The sequence below is a fragment of the Xenopus laevis genome, chromosome 9_10L (genome assembly GCF_017654675.1).
Source record: "Xenopus laevis strain J_2021 chromosome 9_10L, Xenopus_laevis_v10.1, whole genome shotgun sequence".
Classification (NCBI taxonomy): domain Eukaryota; kingdom Metazoa; phylum Chordata; class Amphibia; order Anura; family Pipidae; genus Xenopus; species Xenopus laevis.
Window position 1 is genome coordinate 83,248,076 of NC_054387.1, and position 14,661 is coordinate 83,262,736.

The 14,661-nt window shown below is 39.8% G+C and overlaps 1 protein-coding gene across 6 annotated transcripts in view; it reads right to left on the reverse strand.

The window, feature by feature from the left end:
• Positions 1-1,196: 1,196 nt before the first annotated feature.
• The window catches only part of agap1.L (ArfGAP with GTPase domain, ankyrin repeat and PH domain 1 L homeolog), a 257,570-nt gene continuing 244,105 nt past the window's right edge, over positions 1,197-14,661 (reverse strand). For 5 of the 6 annotated variants that reach the window (XM_041575580.1, XM_041575579.1, XM_041575578.1 and 2 more), the window contains 2 exons: positions 5,696-5,951; positions 1,197-5,236 (listed from right to left, as the gene is read on the reverse strand). In XM_041575580.1, the coding sequence (XP_041431514.1) occupies positions 5,021-5,236; positions 5,696-5,951 (472 nt within the window). In that variant the 3' untranslated portion in view covers positions 1,197-5,020. 6 annotated transcript variants of the gene reach the window in all.

The following is a 14,661-nucleotide window of genomic DNA, read 5'->3' on the forward strand; positions in this document are numbered from 1 at the left end:
GCAAACACATTAGAATGAGTGGCACACCCAGTAAGGGGGCAGAATACCCCTACAAACTTTGTATTTACTACTGATCTCTCCACTAAATACTTAGGAAGTATATGCATGGAAGTGGCTTCTCCTTGGCTATTCTTGGAAGAATAGTGTTGAGAGAGCATATGGTTTCACATTACTTATTGGTTGCTGAGCAGGAGCATGCAAACAGCTAAGTGTTTGTTTGACTTTATTATTGTAATGACCCCTGTTGGTTAAGTAATTTCTGGCACACAAGGCTCAGAAATAGCCAAAGACACCTGCTGTGCAGTGTACTGGTGCCAGCAAAATAACTATAATATTTACTGTATACTTGTCGGTGGCATCAGTACTGGTACTGTGCATTGTGTTATTCACCTGTGACACCTAGGACATGAGCGATGGTTGTCCAACTTTAACACTGAGAAGCATGAGCTTCAGAATGCTGACAGGCACTTGTCAGACCAACAGAAGCAAATTTGGCATGTAAATGCATAACCAAAAAACCTGACAAATGCCTGAAATACCCAGGTGGCCATTGATTTTACAGGAAAATATATACATTTCAATCCAATCACAATCAGATATTAATGTCCCCTGCTTGACATACAGATTTTCTCATCTTCCTTCTTTCATTCTTTAGGTCTTCTGTTTTTTTTAGCACTGAGTAGTTATTAGGATTTTTATTTCTGTAATGTGTTAACTGGGCCTAAAAGGGATGTGAGGGTCTCCAAAAATAAGAAAACAAATGTAAAAAGTAGAAAATTTATTAGGACATGAAACCTAACGAGTTTCGTGCCTATTGGGGCACTTACTCATAGGCTGTTAACTGGGCCTACCTTGTTCTTGTTGCCCTACTGAACTCTGCTTTATTTATAGAATCCGATAAAGAAAAAGCTTGAATAAAGTACATTTAACCATTAGCTAATAAACATTACATTTAAGGCTAATGCCAATCTGCTCAGACCTGCATCTGCACTCACAAGAGCTGTTTAGGGATGTGTGCTGCAACAGCGGATTTTGGTGTGGAAACCCCAGACTGTGGCACTTGCCTAAGCTGATGATGACGATGATAGAGTATCTCTGGCAAAATTAACTGAGATACTTGAGAACTGTACATAGGTCCCGACCCACAATCCTTAGCAACATTGCCATGGAGTTAACAAGTCATAGAATACACAAGATTTTGTTTCTATTCAAATAGTTTGTTTTTCTTGGTTTTTATTTTACATACATTTTGCATCCTCTAATAAGACACGATACAAAAAGAATTCTGTATAACTTAGACAACATAATCAAGAGACACCGAAAAATAAAAACAATTGCTCAGCTCATTTCACCTAGTCCTAAAGGTGAAGCTGAGCAGTGATAGAAAATAAGATACACTCTACTCATCGGCACGGGCCAGAGACTGGCTCCACAACTGGTCGTAAGGGATAGAAAATTAAATAAAAGGTGCCCCCCTGTGTACATGTGGGATGGATGCTCTAAGGCAGGGAACTCCAGCTGCTCTGAACTACAACTCTCCACCTCCTTGAACTGCAGAGGTGCACACTGATAGATGGAGTTCACAGCAGTTTCTTGGCTGTGAACTGGAGAGCACTGTTCTAGAGCTTGAGTCCACGGAGTCCCCACTACTCTATTAGAGGTGCTAACAATGCATTGCATACATCACATACTCTTCCTAAACCAGAATACAATTTCCCTTTTACAAGACTGGAACCTCCAGACTGTATAGCAATAAAAGGGCTTATTCTCCACGCAGTACTAGGGATGGGATTTTGGGATGTCAGGGTTGCAGTCCGGTTAGAGGAATGGAAAAGCAATTTAAGATTTTGGAAAAAAACGTTTTTCCTTCTTTTTGTCCCTAAATAGCTGCTCCAGAACTCTGATCAATGTAGTGTTGTCTTGCTGTTCCCTGTGTGAGCACATGCTGTCAATTTGTCCTGCCTGAGAGTCAAGTATCACTTTAAGGAAGGGAGATACAAAAACGTGAAGCTGTTGCATGGCCAAGAGGTTGCTGAAATGTCGGAATTTCTGTGGCAGGTGGACCTCTTCTTTGTTGGAGATTACATTCCCAGGTCTGTTACAGATACTCTATATTGTACAGCTTGCACTGTTCACTCTCATGGTAGTAATGCTATAGCCACATATCTAGGTTGCTTCTTCTCTTTTTTTTTTTTGAGACATCATCACCTGCTGATGTCTGTTCTCAAACAATGTTTCCTCTATGCCCAGAAGTGCTTTCTTGTAGTTGTGCAAAGTGGAGCAGGGGAATTTAAGAAATTAAATGAGGTTATAATAAGTCCCTTTCAAAGTTAGGTAACCAGCCGTAAAAATGTCATCCACTGCTCTTCTTAAGGACCCTTTTAAACGGCATTTTCCCTGCACGCCTCCCAGTGTTGTAGATGGACCAATGAATGATTTGAACACAGCCCTACTGTTTGCTCTCTGTCACACTGCTCCAGTGCTTAATGAGAATTAAGTGGTCACATGATTTGTGGAATGAACAATTAATGTATCTGCCTCTATCGTTGTCCAATGGCCCTGCCAAAATATTTCAATTTTGCAGGGAATTATAAGTCTAATTTTCTCTTCTGCTCCTCTAGACAAGGGGAAAAAAACTTCACTCACAAAACAACAATCTCACAAGGTTAGTGTGCATAACAAAGGGTTAAATCTATTTCTATGCAGAGCAATTAACTCTACTCCGCTCTGCAGATAGGGAGTGCTGAACATTAGCCAGCCAAGGGAATCAGTCAGTTGCTACCATGTGGATAAACTAAGAGCAGATGGATCTCTCAGCTTCACTCACCTGTAGCCAGGCAGCTATACATGAGCAGAAGGACTCTTGGAAATTTTCTTAACGTGGTTCCAAACTGCACTGTGACATATCGATAAATACCATGGCAAGAGCAAACGCCACAAACATTCTTTTTTGGAGTCAGTGACAGAGTTGGTATATACATTTTCATACAAATACAAGCCTGTAGTTGTTAAATGGGTGAGTGCTTTTCAATTTCAACCCAAACTTCCAAAAAGGGAGTCTCCAAATAGGCGTCTACACTTTCCTGACAACCAGAATTAAAAAGCTAAGCACGACAGGCCTACTCTCCCAATCCTGCACATAGTTCACAACTCCCATTTAAATTCCTAAAGCAGCCATGCAACTCACAAGGAGAAAAAATGAAGCAAGGAATCAGAGAGGTTCTGATAGAGAAAGCCAATGCCCTATCCCAGACTGGATAATAATAATAATTTGTTTCCATATAGCTGTATATACTCCTTGATAGAAAGCACACACTGACCGTTTTATATAGTACAGTGCTGTATTTAAATATACATGACATTGTACATGAATATGTTTTTGACTGTTATAATGCCCAACCCATGAATATACAATACTTTATAAACTACATTACTCTACTCTAATATTCATGCTTTGTTTAGTAATATACACACCAATATACATACAGGACTGGAATTTGTATAGAAGGGGCCACTGGCAATGCAATTTAGGGCCCTTACCTGAGGCAGAAGAAACTGCATAAACTAAGAATGCCCAATCTAAGCCTGTCCACCAGGGGAATGGGGGGAGTTGCATGGCTGCAGGTTTGACATCCCTGAAATATATAATAAGATATCTAACATTTGGAAATATATAATAAAGATATTTAACAATTGTTATACATAATATATGTCCTTTGCACGTTTGCCTATATTTTTTAGGGCCTACTCCGATACTAAGAGCCAGAGACAAACTGCCTTTTGGTGTATGTCAAAGCTGGTCCTGACTGCTAATGTAAACTGCACTGTGATGCAAACAGGCATATAACAAGCACTGCTGAGTAAATCCATAGGCAATGCTCGTATAGAAATGTACCATGGGCAGCATATTCAAAGGGACAGTTCTGCTCATTCATGAGTACTTACGGTATTTGTGGATTAAATTCCAGTAGTGTAAAATAATAGCCACTCTGCTGCACTGCATGCCAATATAGATTTCTCTCTATAGGCCTCTCCGCATATGCTGCAATTCCATTGCCCTGTATAGGCTCCTAATTAGCTCTACGTATTTGTATAGCAGGAAGGGGAAAACATAAATAAAAGCACTCAACCATGTAACCACTTCCTCTGCACTGCCAACAGCATTGTAGCAAACAGCTTTGCCTGCTGCGCTCCAGATGATGTGTAGGGTATGCTACACAAGCCGTATGACAGAAAGGAGGACGACAATTGACTTTTCTTAACCTCCTTGTCTAAAACTGGGAATGGCCTTTAAAAGAATATGACTAAAACATCACAATGCAGAATGTTGCCAGATAAGAGATAAAATCCGGTTCTTCTACCCCTTCTAAAAATCCACTTATAACATAAAATAAATCTATATATTTTTTTTTTTTTAGGGGTGGTTTCAGTGAAACTGGCACTTTGCAGCGCTGCGGGATTATGACAAGAAGTCTGAAGATGGGACACAGAATGTCTCTGCTAATATGATTCTTGTAAGAATATTGCAATCACATCCCTGTAATCAGCGGAGCGTGGAGAGAGCTTCCTCCTCAGCTAATATGCTCCCTTCTACATGATGAGTAATCATGTCCTATTAAACAGCAGTACAGGCTGAGGGAACTCAACTATACAAGTGTAATGAAGCCAGCATTCTCTGAGGACAGATTAGCTCCAAGTGATTTGACACATAGCATCATTGGAGCCTCAAACCTGACAAACTCAGTGCCTGCATGTGATTTATGTGGAGCAGTCCTTGTCAGATGAGAGCAGAGCCTAAGTGTTCTGCTGGGGTAGAGGTGAAATGTGCAGATAACTGACAGCTCTCTGTCTACCATCCTCTCCCTCTTTTCTTCCTCCCTCCCAAATGGTTGTGAAGACACGGGCTCTCCTGCACTTGGTGCTTTGTGCCTTAGCTCCACCCATATCTCTTTCCTGACTCCTCCCCCTGCGCTGTGAGGGATGAGCGGTGCTGGAGTCTGTTTGCGCCACCAGGGGCTTGTCAGATTAAGGTGGGCATCAGGCCACTGCCCCCTGCATTGCTGTTGTTGTTGCGGTTGTTTTTCCGAGACAGGTTTGGCGTGGCCATGAGCACAAATTGTTCATCAGGACAACCATATTGCAAAAGCAACTCCCGCACCTCAGACGTTACTGCTTGTTTGGCATATGCCAGTGCTGTGTTTCCATGGAAGTCCCTGGCCATCACATCAACACCGTACTGTGGAAAAAAAGACATTTTTATGAAGACAAAGGCAAAAGGAATTAAAGCGAAATGCTAGACCTCTCACACCATGCTAGTTCCACCTGTGAGTATGGTTGTGCTTGCTTTCTGTTTATACAGCAGTAGACCATTAATACTATGTGAATGCCCCACCCCTCAACAAAACATATTTAATCCGTGCCAAAACCCTTGCAAAAAATACACAAATATGCGCTCACACATTCACTGGCACTGCCATTCATACCAAAGATGATATGAAAAGTCACACAGCCTCAATGACTTTTAAAATTTAGCTCCCAGCAAGTTGTATTGTGCTTAAAAGGGCCTCCATCAGATGTGGAGAGAGGGGCAAAGGTAGGGGCACTGTCCCAATGGGGGGCAGCAAAGACATGGTTCTCCATTCTACTCAGTTGGCAAAACCTCCCAAATCAGAGATATTTTTCTATATGCACTCACCCATATGAGCAGTTGTACGAGTACCACATTTCCCTTGCGACAGGCCAGGTGCAGGGATGTGCGCCTGTCTCCCTCCCCGCAGGTCTCATTAACCTCCTCCCTGGAACCATGGGCAAGAAGCAAAATCACAGCTCTCAAATCCTCCTCTGCTGTGGCCCTCAGAAGCTGCTGTCCCAGAGGTAAATCCCGGCAGGGTAGTGGTGACAGAAAAAGCCTTTGCTCATACTTTGCACGTATCCAGCGTTCCTTCTCTTCTCTGTAGGGAGAAAGATGACATCATTTGGTGTATTCAATTAAAGCAATATTCGGCAGTAGTCATACAAATGCATCCGCTATATGAATAGAATAGACTTCATACACAAGGCCATTTCTTACTTTTCCTAAGGGAATGCATCAATAGCCAAGCCTGCAGCTAGTGGGAGTTAAAAAAGGAGGTTTAGCTAAGGGTATCATGTATTGTTCATTTTTTTTATTATTTTATATATATTTATCACTTCAATATTAAACATTGTATTACTGAGTATTTTCAACCATTCACATAAGTGCCTATCACGTTCACACCCACCTGTATAATGCTCAATTTTAAGCAGATGCCAATGAACCTATTACATTTTAGAATTGTGGGAAGAAATTCAAGAAGCAAAGGAGAACATTAAACCTACTGGAAGAAAATTACTTGGCTGGAATCGAACTCCAGACCCATAGACTGCAAGTCAGAAATTCTAACCACTTCAAGCGGGAATGGTTTCATAAAGACTAGGGGAAATCACATCTTCCTTCTAATTGAAATTCCGGCTTCACAAAAGCTGATATTGCCATGGTTAGAATGGGAAGTCACTGCCCAAACTTTCTGCCAGGGCCCCAATTATTTGATCAGTGCCAGACTGAGTACCAGAAGATATCACAATATTCCCCAACTAGGATTCCACCCGCCCTTGTATTTCTGTCAAAGGCCTGTGTAACAGCTGTAATATTTGACACTGCCTCCATCCAATTGTTATAAGTCTTCGCTTGAACATGTCTGCTGCTGCACTTGATGAATGAAAAAGTGTACCTTACCTTTGGACTGGTACAATTTTTTTAATAACCTGTTTTTATTCATAGAAGTCCAAAGAGAAGAAGCATGACCCATAGATTTGCACCCCCACTGTATCAGTCGGAAATTCCCACCATGTGATTAAGATAAACCTTTAATCATATTTGTTTAAAATAGTATGCCAAAAATCTTAAAATAGGAGAGAAAAATTGTCCAGACCCAAATGTCATCAGCTTATAGATGGAATATGGAGGGTTAAATTGTAACTGGATGATTTATCTCCGCTAAAACAATTCCGTCCTCCATTATATAATGTTCAGTTAATCCTGCTGTTATGGGGATATAAGTGTTTGCAGGAATGAGACTCAATACCGTATGTATACCTAAGTATTAAGATGATAAAGCCAGAGCAAAGTATAAGCAAGAGTTCCAGCACCTCTCTTAATAGATCTGAGAATTAGCTCTCTCTTGCCGGTATTACTATTGCCGCATGTAGATCTCAGATTCGGCCTGCTGATCCCACCCGTACAGTTCTCTTGATGTGCGCGTAACACAAGGTGCTGTTAACAGAAGATTCTAAATCCTGGCTGTAATGGATTCTACCAGATTGCGGTGCAACAACCACCCGCTTACACCCACATCAACACTTCCACCGAAACAATTAATGATAAACCGTCGATAACGTTAAAATCAATAGCGCCTGACGCTATACACTAGTTATACACAAGCTTTAGCTTAAAATTCTTGGATGCTTTTTGTTCTAGATACAAGTTCTGAATATATTATTAGTCTTTTATGATCTGTTGGTTTAATGTAGTAAGATAACATCTGCAATGGTCTAAACGTCTAGGGAGCAGAATCATTTTAATAAAATGTATTCTGCCCAAGAACTTTAAAAATTGAAAAATTTGTTGTGTTTTCTGCTGTATGGCATCTATTATTCTTCTTATGTTTAATACATGTATTGATATATGTCTTTGTGGTTTGAGGGTATTTTAATTCTTTGTTTTTTTGAAAGGGAATTGTTGGAGCCAATTAGTAGGTTCTGAATGGTGTAATTGGAGGGCTTCTAATTTATCTAGATTGATTGGAAATCCTGCTACTCTTCAGAATCTTTGATGTAAAAAAAGATTTGTAAAAGAACAGGTATTTCTGTTTTTGGTTGACTAAGAAAAAGTAAGATATCAGCAAAGGCTGTTACTTTTAGGTTTGTTTGGCCTTTTTGTATTCCTTGTAGTTGTGGGTTTTTTAATATATGTCGTAGTAGTGGATCAGTCGAGACTGTTACATTTTAATGCTAACTCAAATGGTGCTGGCAGGGTCAGAAGTGAGGGAACCATTAAAGAAAATCCCTGTGACATAATTGTAACATTTTACCTGTGTATATGTTACAAATTTGAAGGGTTTGTTAACCTTTCAGTTAACTTGTAGTATGACGTAGAGAGTGATATTCTGCGACAATTTACAATTGGTTTTCATTTTTTATTATTTGTGGTTTTTGAGTTATTTAACTTTTTTTTCAGCAGCTCTCCAGCTTGCAGTTTTAGCAATATGGATGCTATTGTCCAAATTACCCTAGCAACCATTCATTGATTTGAATAAGAGACTGGTATATGAATAGGAGAGGCCTGAATAGAAAGATGAGTAATAAAAAGTAGCAATAACAATACATTTGTGTCAGTAACCCCCATATGAAAGCTGGAAAGAGTCAGAAGAATAGGCAAATAAAAAAAAACTATAAAATATAAATTATGAAGACCAATTAAAAAGTTGCTGAGAATTGGCCATTCTATAACATACTAAAAGTTAACTTCAAGGTGAACCACCCTCTTTAACTGAACCTCTATATTATTCTTAGAAACACCTTTACATGCACAGATCACTTGATTTAGCCATTATATTTATTCATATCATGTTAAAAGGGTTTCTGTTGATACACAACAAATCTATTGTTGAGTTGCATGCTTGTAAATTCAATGAAAGGTAGACATGACTTGGGCACTGAGTTCATACTGAGTTGGGGCCCAAACAGGGAGCTTTATATTCCATTGCTACGCCATGGGAAAGTCGTGTAGCAGGTGCAGTAAAGGTGATACTTTCCTGGCTGTGCAGGATCACAATGCAAGCTTTCAACAACACTTAGGGCCCTTCTTTAGGGTGTATTTATCTTGCATGAGGAAGAGATGGAGTAGTCATGCTATGAAAAGCTGCATTGTAAAATATATCTCCCATACCAGATCTTAGCAATCTTCATTGTATGTTTGTAACATAGGGAGGACTTAGGGCCACATGTGGTGCCTTACCTCCTATTAAAATGACAGGAATTTCTACTAAATTGATTGTCATTATAGGAAGTGTTGCCTCCCAAACTTTACCTCTACAAGAGCTGTGTCCCTAATTTCCATATAGTTCATCACCCCCCCCCCTTTGTAGTTGTGTTCCATTCTCTCCCACAGCTATCCTATGCCTCCTATAGATTGCCGTTTCCTCATTGATACCGTTATAAATAAGGGCCTTGGCAAACAAGGAGATTTGTCACCCGAAGTGAGCATCACATTTCCCACAAATGCCTTTCCCTTTACTCATATTAGATTTATTGCATTTAAAACACTCTACACACTAGGCAATCCTGCGTTATTGCTCCTTCAAATGTGTGTAAAGGGAAAGGCATTTTTGGGAGATTTGTCAACCCTGGGTAGTGCAGATTTCTTGTGTGCCATTACCCTAAAGATATACTCACAGAATTGAGCAAACTCAGCTTCACTTATCTCACACATTGTTTGAATGGAGAATGTCTGGGTAACACAGTATTGCCATGGTATGCATTGTGTTTTATTCATGTAAGTGCATGGTGAAATACAAGTGATATAAGTGATGGTTTCAATTACTCTGAGTAGACAAAATACCAGTGAATGGGTAAAGAATGTGTGTGTGTGTGTGTGTGTGTTATTATTGGAGTCCAATAGAAGTATCCCAGCCTGTGTGTCAGAGCCTCTGGCTGTGTTTACACACTTGGAGGTAATCTAGTGTCGGTTTATCTTTAATCCATCTCTAATCCCTCTGTGTAAACAGTTTCTCCAGAGAGTAAATCTGGATTATCTTTACAGGGCTTCCTGTACATGCCGAGCGACCCTTCATCGACCCGACATCTCCCCTGGCAGGCAGCTCAATGGGCTATTAACATATCACATGGGAGCTGGGGGATATTATAGGGGGTAGCAGAGGAAATCAAAGGGCTCTAATCCCTGTATAAAAACTCTTGCAGGACAGTTTTATCTCAATTCTGGATAGTATAATTGGCATTGCTAATGTGATATTTATTAACTATAGAATGTGAATCCTTTAATTTGTGCTGCCATGTAACATCTTAAATGCCACATAGCTCTAAAGGAATATCGTAGGGTTCATGGGAGTTTACCAAAAAGGAAAATTATTTATATATAAAAAAAAAAAAAAGAATTAGCCAGTTTATGATCCAAAGTGTTTAACGATACTGTAGAAATACTACACTATTTGTAAACTATAAATATATATATATAAATATATAGGCAGTGTTTGTCAATGGAGTAATGGCAATTTAGTAGTAAAGTGAAGTAGTAAAATGCTACACAAATCCTCTATGAGAAAATCCTCTATGGGCAGTAAAATACTGATGCCTTCTCCCATGTATCCCAAAAGAAGGAATTCTTCCACACATAGGAAATAATGGGATGGTCCCAGTATGGGCTGGCGAGTAAATTTCCATTCTATTTTCAGTTAGGGGGATGCAAAGTTTTTCAAAAATAAGTTGAAGTGGTGAAAAAAACTTTGGGAGTCAAACTAGCATTAAAAGCAGTGGCCGACAGGCTATTTTTATGAGCGACTGCGGGCGACAAATCTCCAGAAAATGCCTCTCCGTTGCAAGTAATTGAAATCGCTGGCGGTATGACCAACATATCACTAAGTTGCCCAAAGTTCCCTCTGAAGGAAACAAATCTCTGTTGGCCCTAAGGTGTATTGGAATTAAACATTTGTAGTTGCAGCTTTATAAATATTCAGAAAAAAATCAATGATGTTTGGACTATATTTCCCACTTAAAGGTTTTATAAATCAGAAAATGAAGAAACAATTGAAAAGGCAATTATATACGAGGCGTAGAAAGAGACTGTCGATAAAGAAAGGTTACCAGGTCATATAAAAAAATTAAACTTTTTTTTTTTTTCCAACGGATACAATTTTTCCTTTATATAAGAACACGTAAATTATTATTAGGATTAAGATTCAGTCAAATCTTTATTGGATGCTTTTGGATATGGGTTTTGGCAAATGCAGAGGTGTTCTGCGTACTCAAAATGCCAGGGCCTAGTTAGAATCCTGGTCACCTGGACCAATAAAAGCAGTTAACTCGGACGTTTATCCGCCCATGTATAGGGGTCTACTGACATCACATCCGACTGATACCTGGATGAAAACAATCGGATTGTCCCAATTTGGTCCAATGTGTTGGCAGTAAAATTGTGTAGCGATCCTCTTGGTTGGCAACCTTGTCAAATGAGCCAATCATACAGAGTATGCACAGTTTAACTTGCCCTAACCAGCAGCTCAGAGAGGTCTTTTACCTGGATAAACAACCAAGCACCACTGCTCTATACTGTTCACACACTAATCCCAGGAACAGGAAGAAGTGGGTTATGTAGGAAATAGGCAACTTTGCTCAGGTTTGGGGAGCCATATCAGCCAATAAGATGCTTGCTTACATTATTCCAACTGCACTTGACTAGTAATTGCAGGTGTTAATTGGTTGTCTTGGGATACTGGAAAGGTACAAATGTTGCTATATAAAATCTGATATGTCACATGTACTTGGCATGGGAGTTTCTGTAAGCCAAAATGCTATTCTAAATTGCCCATTACCTTTTCAACCAAGCATCCCATTATTTCTCTCACACCCACATTTTGTCTCAGTTGGCACCAATACACGTTCTTCTATTTAACAATCACCTTCTTTAATCCCTGTTGTTGTTGTTGTTTTTATGAAACTTGTTTGCAGGAATTAGAGTGCATGCCGATAGCCTTGATTGAGTGGTTAAAATAATTATCCCAGTGTTTCATGTGTCTCTGTACTAAGTGCTGAGAAACACAAAACATAACATGATCCTTGTGTGAAATTAACAGTGTTAAACCACTTAATTAAGGCTATCACTGTGTATCATTTCAGTTTGGCTTGCTCCTTTTCTAGCTGCAAGTTTGGGGTGCTGCGCACGAACCACCAATGTAGAGAGACTAGTGTAATTCTCCTTGAAGATAATACCTTTACATTTTAACCTTTAAAATTCAAACCTTTAAATTGCAACAGATTAATACTTTCCAGCAAGGGGCTAGGGGGTATAAGCCATGAGCATGTTTAACAACACAGTTATAAATACTGTCAGTTATAAAGTGTATTACTGCTTTGATAAAGCCTTTAGTAACTGTGTATAAAGGAAATTGTATCACATTTAAGAAAAACCAGTAAATAAAACTTTGTGTTGTACTTTTTATTTCCAGTTAACTGTCAGATCCAAAATCAATGTCTGAGTCAGCAGGTAAAAAACATTAAATACAAGGTTTCCCTGTGGTGGAATAGTAGGAGTGATGTGTTCTTTGTGCAGGACGGGGCAGGTAGAGGAGTCACCTGTCGCTGCTGATAGGAAGTGGCTGGGGAGAGTTCTGGCTGTGAGGAATGTAACCCCAGGTCCATCCAGGCTACAGCAAAGTAGAAAAGGGAAGAAGAGGAGCTGAAGACAATGTAGCCGAGGGAGGCCAGAGAAGCTCTGTCTCTGCAGGGGGAGAGCAGTGTATGGCACAGGAAGTGCTTAGCAGATGGCTGGCTGGAGGCCGCATGCTTTCTGAGTCAGGCTGGGTTGCCAAGGGTAGAGGAAGCAGAGAGGGGATAGGAATGGATGGGGGGTGGTGTATATGCAACAGTGAGCTGGAAGGAAATGAGATCTTAAAAGGATATGTATTTGCAGGAGTCATATGTATAACGTGGCACAATAATCAGCCATCATCAGTTTAGCACAGTCCCTACTTACCTCTTTATCAACAGGTTAAACCAACTAGCCTCTTCATACATGTGCAAAGCTTTGCCCTGGCCAAATTATTGTACCACAACTTTTCCCTTTATACTCGGTTACACCAGTCTACCAAAGTCAGTCAGTCAGTCAGTCAGTCTCTCTCTCTCTCTCCTCTTCCAGTCTATATCATCACTGGATTTGTGTGGCTGGAATTAAACCAAGACAGATGTGCAATGCTAATGTCGTGTGGCAGTGTAAACAAACCTTGCAAGAATCAGGCCAATTGTGGTCTATGTGCATTATTGTCGTGGCCAGTTGTCAGTTCCACAGGTGCATTACACTGGATACAGTCCCCAGTGCCAATGAACTGCAGCGATGTCTAGTGGCATTCTTGCCTGCTATTGATACAACCTTTAACTCTTTGCATCTGTGTTTGTAAATCAAGTGCCTTCAGTTTGCATGTACATTGCCTGTTGTTGGACATTCCTATATAATGTCATTGCCAAAGGGATATATCTGATGGTAGGTTGAATCTATAAGGTTCCAGTACAGGGTTAACATGTAAGGCACAGTCCACTTCACTGGAGTGATATATTGCCTGGCCTCCAGCATTGTGAAGCACACTTACAGAGCATACAGAAAAGTGGGAGGGAGCCCTGGATTTATGCACTAACAGGGACCAGGCACATAAATATCCCAGAGGTACAGAATCAATAGGATCAGTGTTTTGCCAACCTGCAGAATGTTTTATGGAACTGAAAGAACAGCAGCAACATTGATGATTAAATAAAACCAATCTATTAGGCTTATTACAAGACGTGTGATTCTCAAGGGTCTGCTGAGCATGCACACGCGAGGCCACTACAGGCCACAGACAACAGCTCTCTGCATGCCATAGGTCAGCACATACACTCACCCTATCGCTAGCTCTCAAGGCCAAATCTATCATGTGCTATTCCATTACAAGGAGAGCTAGCACAATGCTACCCCATGGATGCTTCTATTCTACTATGAACATCTGATCAGGCTGCAGCTTAATAGGGTAATGGATGCTCGGCACAAACTTCCAGAGAACGTTGAAAAGTTATTCTAGGCTTAAATTATTGTGCACTCGGCCTAGGCTGTTCTGGGGCTCATTGGCTAAATCTGAATAAATATGCTAATGGTTACAAACCGCTGAAAACTTTCAAATCTTTGGCAACTTTTCCCCAGGTAACATTTTCGGCAATACTGCATATTATTAATATACAAACATGCATGGGTATAGGAGCTATTGATCTATTATGCAGACATGTAAAAAAACCAGCAAAGCCATTAACTATAGTATATGGGTTAAATATGCAATATTTTATTTTGAAGGATTTTATATGAAATTGGGCTGCATGGTGCATGATTAATTAAGGTAACTTTGACACACGGCAATACTCATGTAAAGCATCCAGGACAAAAGAAGCCTAACATGGCACAGACTATTACAAAAGAAAAAAAAAATAATCTTAACTGGACACCGCTAGCCCAACAACACCTTAATTATTGTGGAGTCCCATAGGTATCTTTGTTCTGAAACTTTTTAGGCTTGGGATATAAACTACTATCTTGTTGCTAAGGATTATTTATTTAATCAAACAGGCAGTTGTTTGGAATATAAATAATAAAGGCACTGAATCTAAGGTTCAGTAATATGCAATAATAAGGATATGTTTAAAATTAAAGTCTCAGGGTTTCAGGAACCCTGATAATGTGGCTGGAAAAAGTAGAATAAACAGTGAAGAAAATTTGCTTTGAATATGACCACTTATACCATACAAAAAAATAGCCGATATTTGAACATGAAGCGAAGACAATATAATGTATTCGTGCACAATCTATGCTATCATATAAGAAGGAACTGTGTG